We start from the raw sequence: 21,823 nt of genomic DNA, 5'->3' as shown, positions 1-21,823 counted from the left end.
CACAGACACGGACATATTTATAAGGGGTTTACTTGGGTCTTCTTTGTTATAAATACAGCGCTTTGTGATTACAAAACAATACGATTTATTGTCATGAAACATTTCAATAAGAGATTCACATTTTGAAGTTTTTATTTCCCCTTGTTTATACATTATCCCTTGAAAACCATTCTTTAAACAATACAGGTTTTAAACCAACATTTAAACAGACTAAACAAATGGACTAGTTGGATCTCGACTGCATGATGGACTGTTATTAGTAGAAAATGGGGTAAATTAACAGATACACAAACAAATGGAGTTATTTACTGATGAAAGGCTTCGATTTTTCATGCTAAGCTACGTTAACTGTCATTAAACAAGGTAAAAGAATGACAAGACAGCTAAAAATTCATAGACATTGGAAAATAATGACACATTACAGGACATAGTTCCATACAGATCGGCATATATTAACAAGTAAAATTATACAAAATACTTTTTTGTTTAGCAATTAAGACGTTTGGGAAAATATTTTGATTTATTTGTTATGAAGATCTTAGAGAAGGAATAACCTAGATGCATTCTGTCCCAAACAAATTATAGCTAAGTTAATATCTGTTAAATTGCAGAAAAACAAATAAATAAATTGATTAATAAATAAGTAAATAAATAAATAACCAAATAAATAAAATATTGCATGGAAACTGCCTTTACATAAATAAATAAAAACAATATAATAAATAAATAAATTAATAGTAATAACGTAAGAGAAATCTTTTCAGAACTCAAAGTATAAAGGAGCATAGCTTGTTTCATTTTTCGTGCAGTCTAAGAATACATCTAAAAGTAAACAGCTCTAAAATGATATTGTATACACTTGTATTATGATATTTGTACAAATGCAAATGAGTATTCTCAAATACAGGAGTCAAGCGATTTCTGTTCCAAACTGCTGCCTACAAGAACAACTGACTGACTGCAATGAAAAACGTCTTTAATAAAGAGAGGACTGGAATGCAAGCGCTTACATAGACAGATGAATGACTAAAGAAAGTGCATTCCCCGCACATCTGGGGAATAATACAACAAAATGAAGCAGAAAAAGAGAAGGTAAGCTGGTACACAGCAAGACTCCCACTGCATAGCTGTCAAATCTGTTTCCGATTTTACAAAGCTCCAGGCTCCTCTTCTCCTAACATATGCTGCCTTTTCCAAAGACTTTTGTAGCCGAAGGCTATGAATAAACTCTGTAAATAGTGGCAGGCAGGAGCACAACAACCCCTGTCATACAAAATCCTGTCGCTGGTAAAATCTGGAATGTGTCCAGCTTTTAGAACGGGAGTCTCATTCTTCAGTTGCCTATTCAATAAAAAAATAGCCTCTGGGTGAATGGCTGGTTGTTGGGGTTAATTCACTGGCCAGTCCAAGAGGGTTCAACTCTAAAGGTTCCCATGTATAACATTACACCAAGTGGGGGTCATTGGCAGGGCTGACAGTGAAGCGTGATGATGTCACTGGATTGGCCCCCACAGGCGACCTCGGTTTGATTGATAAATCCTCTTTCCTTTTTGATTCTTTGCTCTTGATGTTCGGCCCTGATGGAAAGAAAAACAAGATCAAGCACTGTGTGAATTTCACTGCACCTCCATTATGTCACTAGGTGATGTTCATTGTTCATAGCAGGTCAGGAACTAGTTGCAGTTAATGTCATCCCTTTAATTTAGGTAAATGTAGAGTTTGTTTTGCAGATTTTTAACCCACAGCAGCGTCTGATAGTTCTGGTTCACCTGCAGGAGGTCTGGGTGTCTTCCGCCTATGTAGGAGCAGTAGGGAAGTCTGTGCTCAGAGGGCTTGTTTTCTCATAATCCATTCATCACTGGGACACATGTTCCTTCAATACTACTGTTATACATTCAGATGATGCCACCAAACCAAAAACAAGTCATAAAAATAATAATAATCTATATCTATTAATATAATCACACTGAAGCAACACAAGACAGTTTTAGTTAAAAATAACTCAAAGGGAACGCGGCCTCTTCTTTCAACGCTCTGAAGTGTCATCTCTAAAGATCATGAAAGCATCTAATTTTGGACTTTTCTGCCTTTCAGTATACGTGCGCAGCCCAAAGTGAAATTCTGAGCCCAAACTTTCATTATTCTGTGAAATGAGGTGATCAGTGTACGAGATGGAGAGAGGAAGTCAAGAGAGCAAATGAAAATGTGTTGGGAAACACAGCTTAGGCTTGCATTGTTGAGCACAGGATTTATGTCCCTGCTCAGTTCCACATGTCACAGTGTCGAGGGGGATAATTATAGAAGATTAATTCTGGCTGCATATTTGGAGAGGAAATGGTTGAACTGAGGGTTTTCCATTTCGGTGGTTGGCGATGAGTAAGAGGCCGTCAGATTTTATTACGTCATTCTCCGGCTCAAGGTGGGTACTGAGTGATAATACGTGTTTAGAAATAAACATATTCCAGACGTATGCTCATTATCTTCATAGTCTGATAGTAGAGAAGAGTCTGAAGCAGGCTCTGTGATGCTGCTTTGAACTAACATGCTCACACTGACAATGCTGACAAAGTGGCTGATGTTAAACAGGTATAATGTTTAGCATGTGCAACATCTTAGTTTAGCATCTTAGCATGCAAACATTAGCCAATTAGTACAAATCTCAACATACAGCTGAGGAGAAAGATGTGAATGTCATTAGTTTTGCAGGTATTTGGTCAAATATGAATGAACTGATGAAACACGTCAATGCTGGTGTTACTATTGACATTATTACCAAAACTATGAAAGTCGGCCACTTCATGGCCTGAAAATGAATCAACATGCAATCTGAACATCCTGAACCTTGTAAGGCCAATGCTGACATGGAGTCGACCATTTGGGACTAACTTCTGTCATGACATTTATATAAAAAAACAAGTGTTTATGTCCTCTAATCAGAGCCTCTGTTATGAGTGTGAGTCTCTGAAACTGCTGCGCTCATTTTCATGTACTGATTGAGAATCATTCACAGGAGTTTATGTTATTGTTCTTGCTAACCCTCTACTTAGTATTTTTCTATTTTGGTGCAGTGGTTTGGACGTCTGTAGAAACACCACCGGACTGCAGTCTTTACCTTGACGCACTGACAGTCCCCCGAACCCCAGACTCACACACATAGCCTCTCTGAGCTCTTAGCTTAGCAACAACACAGGTACTACCCAGAAACCTTCACAAACGGCCGTGAATGTGCTTCGAGTGACTGTAAAAGCTGCAGACTCTGTGTTTCCAGCGAGGACACAGAGAGTCTGACAGCAGCTGCCCATTAACAACCGACTAACAGCTTACTGTTCCTGCTACACTGCTGTGGTCAGTCTGTCACTCACTCCGTCCTTTGCAGACTTCTGATGCTTTTTGTTTTTCTTGATAGCTAGCAGATTTGAAGGGTGTAGTTTCACTTTAATGGCAATCTACCCTGGAGTTGTTGAGATATAGCACACTAGCATGGCTAAAAATGTAACTTCACTCTGTCACTCTGTGTCTTATGAATCATGAATGTGAGATGTTTTTGATCTTACCACGCAAATCCAGCTTGGTGTTTCTGACAGACACCGGGGCTGGACTAGTGGGCGATGAAGTGCTCAACTCATTGGTTGGAGTTTCCTGTTGTAATTAAACAGAATAGTCAGTCCTCCTCTTATTATATCCAACACGATCTCTTATAATTCAGTTATTGGAAATATGGGAAATACCTGATCAAAAAGATAGATCGTGACATCATCAAAAAAGGACACATTTCTTCCCCTGTCCTTCTCTCTGTCCATTGGTTCCTTGGGGGATTTCAGCAGACTCCTCAGCCCGACTCGTTTGTCCACATCCGTTTCTGTGACAACGATCACCCTCCGGGAGCTTTCGTCCTCCTGCTCATCTTCCTCCTCATCGTCAGGGTCGCTCGCCGAGGACAGACCTCTCCGTCTTCCAATCCGATTACCAATCGGGCCGTCCCCGAATCCTCCTTTACCGGTGGGGGTGAGGGGAAGAGTCAGAGCGAGAGGAGGGAGGGCGAGAGACAGACGAGCTAGTTTTGCTGTGAAAATGAGAGTCGGGAAGGGTTGTTAGATATGAGGAAGGAATAACAAGAGTCAATGCTGTCGCCTAACTGAAAACGGCCCAGACTTGTACAAACTGGATTAGAGAAGTATTTAAGTACATATTTACAAGAATTAGATAAATACATTATTCACATTATTACAGGTAGACCAGTTTACTTAAGGGCCATTGACACTATTTCTTCCTCTTTTTGCTTCCTTTATTTATTTAGACTGAATATATTTACTTAATTATGCATTTGTTTGTTTTTTGCATTGTTTTCAGTCATATTTTCTCTCTTTACTGTAGATGTATCAAAACTCTTCTGCTAAAGTCTGTTTCCCCTTTGAGTAGAGTCTCCCACAATGCTACCATGTATGATTGGGGTAAGACCTTAATTTACCTTAGCATTATAGTTGTGGATATAACTGATTGGGGTTATAACTAAGGGTTAGGTTCTGGTTAAGGGAAACACAAATCAATGGGGAAACAAACTTTTACACAACAAAAACAAATTAAAATGCTTGAAGAGGAGTAACTGACTGCTCTTAAACTACTGAGATACTCTACATGTTCATCTATCAGACATATTTCCAGATATGTCAGTTTGTATTTAATTATCTCAGTCATGTAGCACTATATGGAACATGAAGGTACCTTTCATTGCCTGGTTAGCAGTCGGCTGAGGGGTTGTGACCTCAGGTTGTTCAAGCACAGTGAGCGGCTCAGCTTTAGTTTCATCAGACTCGGTGTGACTCGGCTGAATGCTGGGGGAACTTTCCTGCTCCTCGTGGCTACAACAACAACAAAACAATTAATTACATGATGACAACATGATGGGTCACAAAATGACTTAATTCTTGTAGTATCTAGCCATACATATAGTTTTGGTTTCATTTGTCCAGGTTTTGTAATATTCATCAATGCAACTCGCAATATGATGGAGAGTAATTCAAGTAATTTAATTTGTGCTGTTCACATCTTTGAAAAATTACATTTAAAAATCTATATCTCTTTCCAGAGACAGTTTCACATATACTCAAGATAATCCACAAAATGTTGCTGTCACTGGAAATTATTCATACAAAAGAAAAGTCTGAAAATGTGTCGCAGTGTGCTCTGTAGATTATCCAGAGTAATGTGGACACTGCTTCTGAAAAGAGACATTGATTTCGATTTTTTTTTTATTGCCTTCATTTGATAGAGTTGCAGAAGAGTGACAGACAAGTGGGGAAGAGGTTGGAATTGAACCAGAGCAGCTGCAGGTTTGGACTCGAACTCTATAAATACACTGATTTTGAACTTTTTAGATATACATTTTTACTGGTCTGAGCACTGAAAATGAAACCCACATTGCTAGGATATTTGCTGTGAATAAAAGAAAGAATTAATATTTTTTTAGAACTTAGATTCCACTTGAGGTCAGCAACAAAATATGAGGTTTTGTTTTCTGCAATTTGGGTGAAACGACCCTTTGACATAAACTCCAAGTTCAGCCATCTTCATACCTTTCATCTTCCTTTTGTTCTTTCACAGTGACCAGCTCAGTGCTGTTCTCTGTGATTTGTTCCCCCCAGGGTCGGAGCGTCACCGTGTCTTTAACAGCCGACCCCCAAAGCACATTTGTTTTCACATTTTCACTGAGGGAGAATTGCAGCCTCTCCTCACACACCTGAAGCAACAAAACAAAACAATAAAGAGGGGTGAATAAACTCAGAAAGGTAATATAAGGAGCATTCTCACAACAGACCACACGAAAACAAGCTCACCTGCATCATGAGGCCATTCTTTGTTGTCATCTTCGAGAGAGATCCCTGGTCTTTGACATCAGTTGTTTGGCCTGGGGATCTATGCCCGTCATTCCTCTCCTCTTGAGGCGACAGTTTGTCCTGAGGATCCAGGATCACATGTGGTGCAGACTCTGCCAGCTTATCAGAGTTATCAGAGATCTCGTCCTCCTTCAAATCCATCCCGCTCCCCTCAGGAGTAGAAGAGCCACATATCTCCACGCTTGTATTACTATCACCAGCACTAGTGACTTTCTGATCAGGTGTTTTCTTCAAAGACTCAAGGAGTTCCAGGTTCCCCAGAAAAAGGTCCCCCAGAGAGTCCTCCTCATCCCCTGATATGCAGCACAGTTGTTCCAGTTTTTCAAAATCCTCCAGGGGCTCCTCATCCAAATCCTTCCACTCAGAAATCAGTAATTCTGGGAGATTATTGAGGGGAACTTGGGGAGAAGACGGGGTGGTAGAGGATGTATTCTGGAATAGATTATTATGTTCATCCTGCTTTTCTACACCGGGTGTAAGGTTGCTCTCATCGGCCAGTGTTATATGCACAGAGGGGAGGTTCAGATTGGCTGAGATCCCTATACTCTGAGTTGTAGCAGGTGGCTCTGAGACATCTGTGTTGTGAGTTGGGGAAATATACGTCTCTGTCTCAGCGCTAGCAATGAATTCCTCTAGATTAATGTGACTAATAAACTCCTCTGCCTCTATAACAGATGGTGGTGGACTAGGAAAAGAGTCGTCTAAACTCTCCAATTTATCATCCTGCACATCAAGGTCTATGCTTGGTGGAGGACTAGGGAAATCTACTGAGCTGAAATTGTCTACCTGTGGATATGACTGATCTATCTCCTCCTTCACATCAAGGTCACTGGGACAAGAGATGGGATTGGATGGAAGGGACACGTCTCTGTAATCCTCCTCTACGTTCATAATGCTCACTCTCTCTTCTATGTATTGCCCAGCAAGCCACGGTATCACTTCAGCCTCTGAATCTAAGCCTGATTCGACGTTTTCCAGATCTGAAAAGTTCACCTGAGGAGCTTCAGTGATACAAATGGATACAGTTGAGCTTTTATTCTCTAAAGTGTGACTGAAGTTGTTCTCTAAATCAGAGCCCGGCTCGTTGTCAACATGTTCAGCTGATGTCTGCTCCTCTTTTTGGATCTTGCAGAGGTGATTCTGAGGCCATCTGTTAAAATTTTGATTCTCCTGTGTCTCTGTGGAGTCTAGCAGACCTTCCCCGTCTCTGACTGTCTCTGTGCATGATGAAATCTCTCCTTGCTCCAAGGTCTCCTCTTCTGGTATTTCTATATTCTCTACTTCAATATCTGAGCCTTCTGTTTTCCGGTCTTTGTTAAAACTGCCAATGTCTCCTAAGTCCTCAATATTTTCCTCTTGTTGTACGTCCACCACTTCGACAGTCTGTTGGTCGTCACCATCTTTAGAGTCCCACTTTTCCTTCATGGCAAGATTATCAGGAACACCTTGTGTTTCATCATTCCAGGTTTCTTCACAGCCCTCCAAGACAGTGGGGTGAGGTTCACTTTCTGCAAGTTCATCGTTTTCTTCAGCCTCCCAAAACTCCTGTCCCACAACGAGCCTCTCCCCTACCTCCCAGGCCTTATTATTGAATCCAGAGAAAAATTCGGATCTCAATTCACTGTCTTGGCACCTCCTCTCTGGAGAGGCCCACTGGTCATTTTCATCAGGCCACAAGCGCAAGTCGCTTGTCTGTGAAAAACGGTTGCAGTCAAACTCTCCTCTAACCACACCAGTTCCTGTTCGTTCTTCATCCTCCTCCATTGCACTCCATAACTCTTTAGTTTTCACATCAAGGCCTTCACAGGAGTCTTTATCCACATTGTTAGCAGAGTCCATCTGACTTGCCGCTCCTCTCAAGGGTGACTTTTCCTTCATGGCGTTACTCAGCTCTGCAGCAGCCAGCTGTTTCTCAGTCTCTGCCGTGACCTTCTTGTACTCGCTGCCGTCTAAGTAGCGCAGGTTTCTGAGGCCCAGCTCATTGTGGTCTAGACCAGGCCTCTCTTCACATCTCTCAGGCTCTTCAACACCCGACTCAGCCCAAGAGGGACACGTAAGACCACTCACTTTATCATAGATAGACTTCCCATCATCATTTGGCTCGACTACTGACGGGGTTTCATCGCTCAGTGTGGCATCAGTGGTTTGAATGCCGTACAGTTTCGATAATCTTGACTCTCTGTTGTCAACTTGTGTTGGTGTTACAGTTTCCACTGAGTCATTTTCACATTTGAGGGAGTTCAGTGCAAAGAGATCAATATCCATCTCTGTAGCACTTGTGTAATCATTGTTACTGGGCTTTAACATGCAATCCTTCGACTGGCTGCCAGATACAGACTCGATCAAAATATTTGTCTCAGTAATGCTCTTGGAATGTAGATTTAAATCGTTCTCTGCAGAGTCCTGGTATTTGCAATCTGTTATTTGAGAGATGATGCCATCTGTGAAGTGGTTGTCTATCGGATACCCACCGCTGTGTTGGAGCCCTTTCAGTGGCTCATCATCTAATTCTGAAAACAATTTATCAATTAAGTCAACACAGTCCTTGGCCTGAGGGTCATCGCATAGCATTATTGACTTTTTGCTCTCGTTTGGGAAAATGCCAGAATCGTCTCTCTGTGTTGACTCCAGCCCTTTGTTTAGAATATCTTTGTCATCACCTAAATGAGAGATGGCATTTTCTGGAGCATTTTGATATAGAGTTTCCTCACACATCTCAATGGTCGTCTTTTCTCCTCTTTCACTTTTGTTATCTGATACCTGTATAATATTTCTTAAGGGGCTCTTTTCTCCCATATCTCCCTCCTCCTCAGTTTTTTCCTCTATCCCTGTCAGTGTCCCCCGATCCCCTCCTCGACCGCTGCTCGGCCTGGAGGCGATAAGTCCATCACTGCCCCTTCTGTTCATCCCATCCCCCTCCCAGTCGCTGTCCGAGAAATAGGCAGAGTCTCGATGTGGTGTTTCATTTCCTAGAGCTCGCCATCCGCCGTTTCCCACTCCTCCTCCACTGCTTGTCCATGAGTCACTAGGTGTGAGGCAGTCAGCTGAGTTGGAAGTCATAGGTGACAGGGCCGAGTCGGTCGGGGTGACGAGTGAGATATCAGTGGATGGGTCCCAGTCTGGAGTGGTTGGAGTGCCAGCAGGAGTGGATGCATTTTGGGCAATGTGACAATGCTTTTCTTCACCAGTGTCATTGTTTTGTAGTAAATCTTCTCTTTTCGTTTCTGCAACGCTTTCATCATTATTGTGAGAACCCACATTTTTGGAGTTCTCCAAACCATCTTCTGCTGTGATGTGTTCAGAGTCCACTGCAGAAACTTTATCGCTGTGGTGCTTTTCTTTTGATGTGGTATCGGTCTTTCCACATGTCTGATCTCCTCTCTCAGGACTGCTTGTCTGTAGGTCTTCTTTCATTATCTCACCATTCCCTATAACAGCAGCATTTTGAGTATCTGTTGCATTTGTAATTAGCGAATTGTTCTCACGCAGTAGCACAGTGTTGGATCCTTTAACGCTCTCAGTGGACTCAGGAGGAGGGCGCTCTAAGAGATCTGTTTGCTCTCCCCTGGCAGGTAAGGCAGGGCCATCTGAACACTCCTCTGCTTCTTTCTGACATGCAAGTGTTTGGTTGTGCAGAAGACCATTTTTGGGCATAATTTCTGAAAACACAAACTCACCAGATTGGCAGTGGTCAGCATTGCTTCCTTGGCTGTCTGGTTTAAGAGGTTGTTTATTTGATCCTATATGAAGGATTGGGATCTCAGGTCTCATTGAAATCTTTATCTCACTCTTTTTAGCACGCTTGGTCACTTGAGCATAGATGGCCTCAGTTTGTGTATCGTCTTTGCCTTTTGCTCGCATGGAGCTCTCTGACTGAAATCTAATGGTCTGAGCGGAATTTGGGTCAATGCATATGGACTCATATTCAGGGGACAGTGGAGTAGGGGAGTGAGAGGAGTCTGCTTCCTTTTTGTTTGCGGCAGCATTTTGTCTTGATATGATTTCAGTCAGGAAGGTTTCTGCTGATTGGATTTCCTTCAGGAACTCCTCTCTGGTCATTTCTGTTCTCCGAGGCTCCTTCTCAGTCTGCTGCAGTTCAGATTCCTGTTTCCCAATGGTGATCTCGGAGAGGAGAGAACGTGATCTCCGTATACCCTTTGAATAGGCTTCCTCTGCCTCGGTGTATGAGGGAAGGCCTGGAGCACAGACATAGGGTCGCAATCTGGATCCTGAAGGATAGAGATATTTTACTGGATCACTTTCTGATCCTCCCTCTAGATCTGTGTCCATCCTTCCTGTGTCAATTTCTGTGAGGAAGAGATCCCTCTGGAATGATTCTTTAGTGACGGTACTGTCCTCCTCAGCTCCTGTCCTGTTGTTGTGTTTTTCTGGCCCCCATGAATGTCCTGCTGACCCCAGCTCTGTGATCAGGGACTGGGAGCGGCGCATCCCTCTGTTTGGCAGCACAAAGTTCCCCCATCTCTCTCCATCTCTTTTCTGCTCCTTCTCTTCCTCCCAGGAATCCTCTGACTTGGACTTACTAGACTCTGTCACAGTAGATATCTCTGTCAGAAACAGATGCATGGGGGATTTCTTGGCGGCAGCCACACGTTCTGCCTGAAGTTCGGCATCTTCCTTCCAAATAGTAGGGAGGATGGTGTCAAGGCGTGACTGAGTCCTTTTCATTCCCCTGGAGAAGAGCTCTGCACAGACCGGGTCTGCATCTTCAGATAGGCTGGAGTGAGTAACAGTAGTCCCACCGGTGGGTCTCTCAGGGGACATGAAGGGAGAGTCATCCTCATCTGAGTAGGTGGGACTGGATGAAGACTGTCTGTCAATCTGGGAGTTTGTGGGCTGAGGGCGGGGTAAATTGCGATAAATAGGGCGCAGGGGGTTTTCTCGACGGACAGGGGAGTCAAAGTCTTTTGCACGAGAATGAGAAGTCTCCTTGGAGTTGTGCAGTGATGCTGAGTGCCTGGTGACACCCTCTCTGTCAGACATGTCACAGGATAATGGGTCTCTATTGGATCTCTGCATCTGCAGCTTACTGTATCTTGAATAAGTGTCTGCTGTGTTGTAGCTGGGGCAGCTTCTTTGTGGTTTGGAGTGGGGAGGGAGCGGCGGAGGACACATTTGAGGAGGTTGGGGGTAAATTGGATGGCTCGAAGGGGGAAGGGAGGGGGAGAGGGATGGGGATGGGGGTAGAGTCTGTCTGGCCCTATGGAGCCCCAGGTGATCAAAGGTAGAGGGTGGGCAGCTGCTCATGTGATGTGGGTCTGTTTCGATTTTTCCAGTGATGGTGTAGTGAGGCAATCCTCTATATCCAAGCGGAGGAGCAGGGAGGGGGCGTGAATGAAGGTGGTTGGCTGATGACATGGACATGGAGCGAGGCTTTGGAGGAAGGACTGGGGCTTGAGAACTCGTGGATGATTTTTTATCTGCCTCACTGCTCTTTTTCCTCTCCTCTTCATCATCATCCCCTAAATCAACAACTGAGAAATCAGTCACTCTGCTCGAAGTGTCTCTGAATTCAGCCACACCTGTGTTGGGCACCTGGAGTTGAACCTCGCTTGATCTGACCGTTTGGAGGCCCTTTCCACATTTGTCAGAAGAACAATATGGGACTCGCTCTTTTCCCAGCAGTCCACTGCGAATCTCCACAAGCTCCATGTCTCCGGGGCAAATAGAGTCAGGACGGAAAGAAGAATGAGTCTTCCCTTTAAGAGTTGGCGACTTGTCCTGGGGAGTGTGCTCCTCTAATCTGATGTAGTATTCACTGGCGAGGGAGGGGCTCCGGGCGCTTATCACTGGGACCACAGTGGGAGTGTCCAAAGACTGTCTGTGGTTATTGTTCACAGTCGGGATTGGCTGAGGAGGAGGAAGAGGTTTGTAACCTCGTCTGGCATGAGCCTTTTCCCAGAAATACTCAAAGTTCAAGCCTTTGCTAGTTTCAGTGACTGTCAGGATGTCATCCAGTTCAGACGAGGACGGGGTGATACAGTTCCCTACGGGGTCCAGTAGGGGGTAGGAGTTGTCTCTGTCTTCCCTACCATAGTCTCTCTCCCTTTGCCGCTCGTTTGCTGCAGTCTGGAAGGCAGGTGGACGGAGTAAGTCCCAGCGTCTTTCAAACGACTCCTCGCTCTCGCCTCTCCTTCCTCTGCCCTCCTCATATTCCTCATCCTCTTCATCTTCTTCCCCAACACTCCGCCTCACCATTCCACGCTCAGCAGCCAGGAGGGAGGAGAGGAGGAGAAATATCTCCGCTACAGAAGGACGTTGAGATGGAGGTAGCCAGCAGGACTGCATGATCTCATACCTTTAGACAGGAGAGAAAAACAGGGGAGTTAAGTTTGGAGAGACAAAATTAGGGCATTACATTAACAAAATCATCATTTCTGCACTTAGTGGATGAGTACTGACCAGTAGTCTGCATGGGACAGTTTGAGTCTGGGCTGGGCCAGGGTGATCTGTCTCTCTCTAATGACGAAGGTCAGCACCTCCTCGTCGCTCAGGTGTCTGTGGGGCTGAGAGCCAAACTCAAACAACTCCCATATAACCACCCCCAAGGACCTGGAAGAAGAATAAGATGCAGAGATGGTGAGAGACTATAATCTTCACAGACCTCTTAGTTTTTTGTTATGTAATGCTTTTACAGCAACACCTTGTTTTATACAGAGCTCTGACTTCCAAGAAGACAAGACTGAGAGACATAATAAGAAAGAAAATGGTCAAAACACATTCTGTTGGTTATGTCATTATATTACTTGAGGAAAGAAACTCGTTTGGAGAAGATAATAGACATCTGTCTTAAATAATAAACCATCATTTCCTCTGTGAGAACAAAGAGTACTCTTCCTCTACTTATGTGTTTTGTTTCCAGAATGGTTTCTTGTTTGTAAATTTAACAAAACATTAAATTGGAGTTTGCAGTACCGGAGCCTAAGGGTACAGTCCAGCCTGAGCTCTTGTTCTTTCATCACTCCCTCTGATATTACTGGGAAATAGGACTGCTGACATACTGACAGAGGTCACTCTGACTGTGTTGAGTACTTGTGGTACAATATGTTGGAGAAACATTTCAACAGTTTCCTTTGTGTCTTTAGTTTCACTCAACTTCCATTTCAGATTTAAAAGAGTTGGGACAAATCCCAAAGCTAAAAGTAGAAAAAATAAAATGCAATGAGACCAATGGAAACTAGCATAAAAATGAATATACCAAATGTATTCTTTTACCACCTTATAAGGTACACCTTATACAATATAATGCAACAGCTCTGACACAAATTCTAAATTTACAAATCTGATAATGGACTGTTTTTGTTAAAATATGTACAATCTTAATAATATATATTGATGATACATGTATATATAAACATACAGTAAAAATAACACCTATCTGACAGCGTGAATCAAAACTGAACATTATAATCTTTGTAAAGGTAGAATTTATGGCTGAGCTGTTGTACTGGATTGCATTAGATTTTGTAACTAATTAAGTTTAAACCAGTGGTTCTTGTTCACGCCCCACACCCACCGTTTTAAAGGATCTAAGCTGAATTTTACACTTGTTTGTTTATTTATCCTACATAAATCATATTCCTTCAACTTTGTTCCACTCCATATTTTTTCCCCTGGTCATCCACGTTCTATGATGGTTTTTCAGCAGCAATGCATTTAAACAGCTGTGCTGTATAGCTTTAAAACATACCACACATTGCTGGTCTTGGTTTGGTCAGTAACAATGAGAGAGCCTCTGTACTCCTCCAGCAGCTCAGGAGCAATCCAGCGTAGTGGGATCCATAGCTTGTCTGGAGTTAGGTAATAGTCCTCCTTCAGAAACAACACAACAACATTTCATGCATCATTATTTACATTATTTCAATCAAAAATATTGTCACAAAACAAAAGCTTTCTGGTTCCTAAAATTAAAATATATTATAAATCATAAATCATGGTGTTATGTTAAATATGAGCACAGACCCACTTACCTTATAATGGTTGTGTGAAAGACCATAGTCGCCTATCCTGACAGTGAGATCTGAGGTCAGCAGGCAGTTTCTTAAAGCCAGATCACTGCAGAGAGCAGAACACACACCCTCCGCAAATCAGCCACACTGAACATAAAGACACGCTGTCTATCTGAGAGATACATTCTTGTCAAAAGACTCCTGATTATGGAATCATGGCTGACCTGTGGATGTAGTTGTTCTCATGGAGATGCAGCAGACCGGAGGTGATCTCAAAAGCCATTCTCTGAAGAGTCAAGAGGTCCCGAGTGGGCAGGTCAGGGGTCATCCCATCTGACTTCCGCTGTGCTCTCAGATATCTCTTCAGGTCTCCCTATTTGTACATCACAACAACAGTGCAGGCAGTGAATTGCATGCAGACTAAAGATGAGTTAATGCCAGTTCAGCCATAAGTGTGTGTGCCAAGTGTCTGTGCCCTCCTCCTAAAACAGAGATAAAGCACCGTGTAGGCAAAGAGGATATTTGTGAGTTCTGCAGTAAATATGTCCCTTTTTAGGTGTTTTCCATCACACAGCCTTAAAAGCAGCAGGGGAATTGGTAATGAGCTGCCACCCTTTGTATTAGTCATTTGTGCTTCAGGAAGGGCAAGGAAATAAAACGAGGACTATATATAAGGATGATAAATATCTGCGAGGAAAGGACAATAGGAGACTTTATCAAACAGGATAATAGCAGTTTATAAGGACTCCAGTGTTGCTTAGCTTCTCTCACTGTGTTGCTGTAATTGATCTGCTTATGTCTTTGTTTGGCCGGAGAGTCCACTCATATGGTTTTCTAAATCAGTCAGTGATTAAGCCAGCTGAAGGGAAGGAAAACAAACTGACTGTAGAGATGCACAACAGATTTCAGTGACCATGGAACATCTAGAGTCCTATTGTTACTGCAGAAAGTAATGATACTCGCATTAAATCAAAGGGTAAATGAAGTAAAATAACATTTGATGCAACTACAGCACAACTGAAATACTACTACTGCAAAGGTGGAACATAACAGCTTTCTTGCTGACTAACAGCATTTGTCAGTAATACAAGACGTATGGCAATTAGCACTCTATTATGGAAGTTTTCAAAACAAAGAGAGACAACCGACACAGCTTCAAAGATGCCAAATCACTTGTGCACACATTGTAGATGTCAAACACAAATTAAAAGAAAAAAACTACTAAATGATGCAGTACTTGAAGCTTAAAAACTACAGTACTTGCATCCCTGTAAGTCTAATTCCACTTTTGTCCCATATTTAAATGGCGGATTTGTACTCACCAGTTGACAGAACTCCATCACCAGGAGGAAGGGGATGCTCTCGCTACACTGCCCCAAACACTGAAGGACATTGGGATGTTTAAGGCTCCTGAAGGGAAAGACCAGCAATAGATGGACAGATGGATTACAGGACTGTTAAAGGCAAACCCACAATTTACAGTCTCTATCTAGCTATGTAGACAAAAGTGAGGAGAGAGATCAAGAAAAAGAGAAGGTGTAGCAGCAAAGCGACATCATGTGAGAATGAAAGTAAGAAAATGGAAATAAAGCATATGGGTGTTTTGTGTGTGGTTGGATAGGTCAGTTTGCATCAGACACAAAGTGGGACACATGAGATAAAAGGATGGGGTGGTGCCTTTTGCCTCAGCAACAGCAGAAGAAACAGGAGATGTAAACAGCATATGAATGTGTGTGAAAATGACTCGTTGACTCGAGATGGTGCTGCTCGGTTTTGCCCAGAGATAGGAATAGCACAGACAGTCCTGTCCTTGGATGCTTCCTCTGTGTGTGTGTGCGTGTGTGTGTGTGTGTGTGTGTGTGTGTGTGTGTGTGTGTGTGTGTGTGTGTGTGTGTGTGTGTGTGTGTGTGTGTGTGTGTGCGTGTGTTAAAGAGTGAGGAGCCAAAATGCTACTCAGATTCAGAGTCAAACACAGTAAATAGGCCGGTTCAGTTTTCATCATCAAGACTGATCATCAAGAACCTGCAGTCACATAACCAATCTAAATACACAACAAAATGTCTGTTTTTTAGTTTGTGTGGTTAGTTGTCAAGTCTGTCCTCCTTTTATCATTGATTAAAGTCATGTTTTTAAAGAAGACATAACATATTCTTCCTCTTGAAAATGAAAAGACAAATTTATAAGCAATAAAACGCTCCCTTTCTTGGTTAAATACACTCCGGTTGAATCTTTCTTGGACCAGCAGCTTATAGCGACTAACGTAGAACAGACTTCATACAGTTATTTCAGTGATTTACTCAAATTTGTTCTACTTTCATTCTAAATATACTTTAATATCCCATAATTGTCACCTGTGGCCTCTGTTAAGCAAAAGTTACACAGTCTTGCATTAAGTCCCAAAAATTGGTAGCAGTTAACAGCAGTTTCTCCCACCTGTACGGCTCAGACTCGGCCAAGAACTTCCTCTGCTCCAGAGGGCTGGCACTGACACGCAGCTCCTTCACCACGGCCTGAGAGGAGCTGCAGTCACACAGCACTTCAGCCAGGATCACCTAGGAGACATGGACGGACAATAATTTGGAAGAGTGCCCAGGAGAAGGAGACCAGCAGTAAAATAATATAAGTAAACATAAAATAAGTCTGAATGTGAGAGTCAATTATGTTACCTTTCCGAACCAGCCATTTCCTATCTCCTGAAGGTAGTTTAAAGTGTGTCTTTTAAAGCACTGAGACTTGGAATCTGTAAAAAAAAAAAAAAAAAAGAAGAAGAAGAGAAATAAAAGATCAAGGTCACACAAATCGCAGCATTTGATGTTCCTTTAAAAAAGCTGACACATTCAGGAGAATTATTTTGAGTTCTGCTCATAGGTACAGTTAAATAAAAACTACCACTGTCATCACCAACTCCACACGTTTTAAGACGTCAGTCACAAAACGTTTAATTAGCTGCTTATTTATTAGAAATCATATTTATTCTTATTTCTCATTAGAAAATCCAGAATCTCTTAATCTGAAGATATTTATCATTTCAAAAGTTCCTCCACATTTTGCATACTGGACCACAGTTTGCTTCCAAACTAGTTTTAATGTCACAAACTCCTGCTCTTTAACTCAGATTTACAGAGTACAGTTTGGCAGATGAATATGAAAACAAACACCATTCTGGTCAAACATCCAAATGTAGTCAAAATAAGCAAAACCCATGTTTGAGTGGACAACGCCATTTCTGAGACAACGATTCAAGTACTCCTCCCTAAGGTGTGCTGATGCCTGCTCGTATGAAGCACTGATGCAGAATTTTCTCAGATCATAGTTTCCACTCCACTGAACTTCAGTAGCTGGTTGAACCCTCAGTTTGAGACCTTTAATGGATCCACATCAGTGACTCAGGCAAGAGACCCCGAGGGAGTTTGGTGCAAGACAGCACTTCTAGCTTTGTTGTGAGGGGTTTGAGGCTGTTACCTGCTCCATCCTGCAGGGCGGGGCAGTTGGGCCGGTCTCTGACTGGCAAGGTGTACACCTCAGGGAGGGAGGGACATGACGATAGGCTGTCCTCTTGGATGGGACTAGAGCCTCCAGAGCACTCCTCCCCGTCTGCATTGTCAAACTCCTGGTTGAGCCACAACAGCACGGAAAAATCACAACACTGGTATAATAAAAAAAAAAGTAATATAAAATGCACTCTTTCACTTAATGATATGGTTGGATTTAGCAGTAACTATCAAGGGCAGACAATGAGAAAGCAGCCATTCTGAACTAATGACACCCTGTCTGCCAGCTCAACAACAACACTGTCAGGTCAAACGATGGAGGCTTAGTCAAGATTAGACTGAAAGATCATTATTGAACATTTCCACTTCATTAAATTTGAATTATTGACTCATGTTCCCATTTCCATACAGTTTATCAAGGCAAAATTATATATATAAAAAAACAAACTGGCATGCACAAAAGGTGTGAAAAAACAAAGAAAGCAGAGAGAGGTGAATAAATCTCTTACATGTTGAAGACTTACATTGAACCCCACTCCTCCTCTCTTACAGCACAGGCAGGTCAGGAGCAGCAGAACAAAGGAGACGAGCCCTGAGCAAGAGATGAGGATGACAACGTAGGGTGGAGGAGAGAGGGACGCAGCCCTGGGCTGAGAAACTGAGAGGAAGACAGGGGAGAAAATACAAGGGAGGAATGGATTTAATACAGAAAGTCAGGGTATTTGTGCTTCTATAAGGGGGGGGGACACACTGTTAGGTTTGAGTCAGTGAGAAGGAAAAGAGAGACTTCACTGAATCAGAAAAGTGTAAAATCGTGTTACATAGGTGTTTTGTTTAGAGGGAAACCATTGGAGCGTGTTCTAAGCGGCAGGTTGGGGACACAGTGGAAGAACCCCAATGGACAGCTTGCATCAGGGATTTGGGGGGAAAAAAGCAGGAAAAGAAACTAAGTTGAAGATAAATAACGATTGTCTGAATCAGTAAAAGAAAATAGAGACTCGAATTAAAGTTTGAAAGTGGGATAATATACCATTCCAGTAAGGACAAAAGCATGGGGAAAGGGGGAAATATCAGAAATGGCATTCCACTCAGGAAACACAGTTAAGAAGCAGGGGAGGGGTGGCTGGAGTTTTCATTTAGGTAAAAAGGAGCGCTAATTGGGAAGGGTTGGAAACTGGAAAATAATTACTCAAATCAGGAAGGTTTACTACTCAGGTGAGAGGGGGAGGGATTGGGACATTTGATATTTGTACCTCAACGTAGTCGATTGTGGGAAGTGAACCATCTGTAGAAAAGAAAAGGGGCAGGGCAGGGTGGTTAAATACCCTTCAGGTATTATCTATAGGTTTCAGTATAATACTGTAGCAAAAATATGTCAAACATTACATCACTTGACAAGAGAAAGGAACAATGACACCTTGAAACAGTCCAACAGTGGCATCCAACTCACGCTGAACACAGTGAAGGATTTATATATAAAATATAAACATTCATTTTTAAACCACACCTGGCAATGAATTACTATTTTTTTCTGTGTAAACAAAGCAGCGTTTTAGGCTGTGAGCATAACATTAGCAAGATATTTAGTAGAAATATCACCACGTAAAATAACATTTACTCCTCAAAAAAACCTTTAAAGGTTTTACTGACGTTACATACATTTTAAATTGTTGTTAAGACACAAAATACAGTCTTACAATAACTGTAAGCATGAGAAATAATGAACATGTGCTGGGAGAAATAATGATATTAACCCAGGGGTTAGGGTACATAAACATATTAAAACTTATCTTATGTTAAGTCGGTGCTTAAAATATCCCAATTTCAGTCTGTGTCCATCATACAAATCCAAAAATACATTCATTCATAAGGTCATGATATTGTAAACACTGCATACATAAATTTCAAAGTATATTTAATAATTTACCAAACTAATAAATATTGTAAAAAGAGGCTCAGCATTCCACTAAAACTCTAAGACATTAAGTGATGTTTGTTTTACTTCCATGATTTATATGTAGGACCCGTTTAATCAACACTTTAAGCACATTTTGTTTTGTTTTTTGTCCTTGAATTGTTTTTTTTTTTTTGTTTTTTTTTCAAAAAGTTGCAAAACAGACAGAACGAGATTCAGTTGTTTCACTCATCCCGAGCAAAGGTAAGTTACGATGTGTGCAGCATATAAAACCACCTTCCTATCAAAGTGTAGGCAGGTGAATGGTCCAATCTGTTGCTAATAAAATAAAGCTGATGGGTTACAATAAATTATCAGTCCTACGTGAGCTTCAGCCCAAGAAAACAGAGAGAAAAACAACTAATTGTTCCTGACCACCTGCAAAACAAGGGGCTTAATATGAAGACTAAATTACCCTTTTGCCAGCGTGGTCCCTTAAACATGCACCAAACATATAACTGGTGGCTCCAGTCCTGATGCACAATTCCTGTGCAGTGCTATTCTTTCATCTTTCCCTAGACAGATGTCCAGACAGACACTGCATATAAATAGGAACCTAACACAGGGCCCTTTCCACCAGCCCCGGTGCCAGCAGCTCTTATCAAAACAATACACCACAATACAATGACTGCACACATTACACAAACACAACACTCTGCCAGATCTTTGGGGGAAGAAGGCATATTCAGATTGAGAAAAATAAAGATGCCAGCACTGGTTAATAGGCTAAATAATCTCCAGTGCCTAGCGGAGGCTATTTATAGACTAAATATCTCGCACTGGCCGACGATTTTAGCCAGCTATTCATACAGTATGGGTTGTTTTTAAATGCCATCGATGTGAGGCCCGAGATCGAAACATCCCCCCCTCCCCACCCCCCTCCTAATATTTTCATCACTGCATGCGAATATGGTACCATACCCATCACCAAATCAGCCTCGCTCCTGTTTTCATTAAGTCAACCACAGAGCCTACTGCAATAATAATTCGCATTATGTCTCAGTCATACAGGCTGATAATACAACCCCCCCCTACAATGTAGAGAGGCCTTTTCATAACTGACTACATCCCCCCTCTCTCACCCTCTCTCTCCTCCTTTCTCCAGCATCACTGACAGGATTTCAAAACCCCCCACCACCTCCTCCTCCTCCTCCTCCACCACCACCACCTCCGACTCCGCTCACCTTCCCTCTGCGGGGCTCCGAGGGCTCTCTCCGGGCTTAGGTACGACATGATCCCCGCCAGCGCTACCATCACCCAGCAGTGTGGCCGCATCGTCGCCGCGTCCGGAGCAACAACAACACCATCCGAGCGCCGCTGCCGACTGTCGGTGTCGGTGTCCTCTCTCCCGTCCCCCCCGCCACGGTCTGTGCCGTCTCCGGGGCTCACGCTGTCTCTGTCTACCCCCTCCGATTTTTTTTCTCTCCTAATAATAAAGAGCGTCTCCTTGGCTTCCTTGTTGTGCTCTCCCCTCCTCCTCCTCCTCCTCCTCCTGCTCCCTCTCCTCCTCTTCCTCCCCTCCTCCTCCTCCTGCTCTAATCCGCAATTAAACACGGTGTGTGAGATGCTCCATTGTGCATCCTCAGCCCGCCGCTCGCTCGCTGCACATACATTACTGCCTCCGTCTGTGTGGAGCTGCTGAAAACAACCACCCCGCTATTTCTCCCGTTATATAAATAAATATATGTCTTCCTCCCCCCTTCCTCCCTCCTGTCTCTCGGTGTTGGAGGGTCGTCTGTGTTTTTCTCCTCCGCCAGTCTACGTCAGACACACACGGCGCGCATTGTCATGGTCCAGCTTGATCATCATAATGCTCCAGAAAGGAAATAAATCTGTGGTAATATTCCCACAGGGAGCTAATGGTGTGTGTGTGTGTGTGTATGCTGGGTTTATATTGATCTTATATTGGATTTTTAATCTTTTGAAGTATCACTTCAGTATTCATATGAGCATTTATTACTATGGCATCTTATTACAGCACACAAAGAGTGGAAGACTTCTTCATTTTATAAACAAGAAATAGACACTTTGTGTGTGTATTATTTACAGTTTTACTTAAAAAATTTAATTTATTACTCATTAGTCTTTTTAAAAGTAATATTATTATTCCCTGCCAACAACAATTAGTTGGCTATTATATTACTTTTCTGCTCCTCCCCACAAATTGGTAATTGTATCATTTCTTCCCAAAACTTAAATCCAGTTCTGTTTGTTAAAATCAAAGTAATTCATTATTTACAGACACTGAATGTAAAAGCGTTTCCATCTTACAAACTAGTTTCCTCCATGATTACAAAAAATAATCCAAAGATGTGATTGGATTTCAAATCAGTAGGAGGTGACAACAAAAGCAATGTTGTAACTATTTAGTAATATTATTATTGTAATGAGTTGCTGACCAACACCTATTATTTAAAGGTTCAGTGTGTAACATTTAGGAGGATCGATTTGGAGAAATATAATATTTATAGGTAGGTTTTCATTAGTTCATAAAAGTTTCAGAAAATAATAATAATT

At 42.4% G+C, this 21,823-nt stretch overlaps 1 protein-coding gene across 2 annotated transcripts; it reads right to left on the bottom strand.

The window, feature by feature from the left end:
* Positions 1–114: 114 nt before the first annotated feature.
* lmtk3 (lemur tyrosine kinase 3) lies at positions 115–21,058 on the bottom strand. Of its 2 annotated transcripts, none has more exons than XM_051405478.1 (16): positions 20,491–21,058; positions 17,862–18,010; positions 17,324–17,471; positions 16,528–16,601; positions 16,295–16,413; positions 15,184–15,271; positions 14,086–14,234; positions 13,883–13,967; positions 13,603–13,724; positions 12,315–12,464; positions 5,835–12,210; positions 5,574–5,737; positions 4,723–4,859; positions 3,729–4,063; positions 3,555–3,639; positions 115–1,577 (listed from the first exon to the last, which is right to left on the bottom strand). In XM_051405478.1, the coding sequence occupies exons 1-16, from the start codon at positions 20,579–20,581 to the stop codon at positions 1,444–1,446; spliced, it is 8,406 nt and encodes a 2,801-aa protein (XP_051261438.1). In that variant the 5' UTR covers positions 20,582–21,058; the 3' UTR covers positions 115–1,443. The 2 variants fall into 2 exon arrangements, with proteins under 2 accessions (XP_051261438.1, XP_051261439.1); XM_051405479.1 differs by having other exon boundaries at positions 17,877–18,010.
* Positions 21,059–21,823: the final 765 nt, after the last annotated feature.

The sequence above is a fragment of the Dicentrarchus labrax genome, unplaced genomic scaffold (genome assembly GCF_905237075.1).
Source record: "Dicentrarchus labrax unplaced genomic scaffold, dlabrax2021, whole genome shotgun sequence".
Taxonomy (NCBI): domain Eukaryota; kingdom Metazoa; phylum Chordata; class Actinopteri; family Moronidae; genus Dicentrarchus; species Dicentrarchus labrax.
The sequence above is the reverse complement of the archived record's forward strand: the minus strand, read 5'-3'. Positions and strand labels throughout refer to the sequence as shown.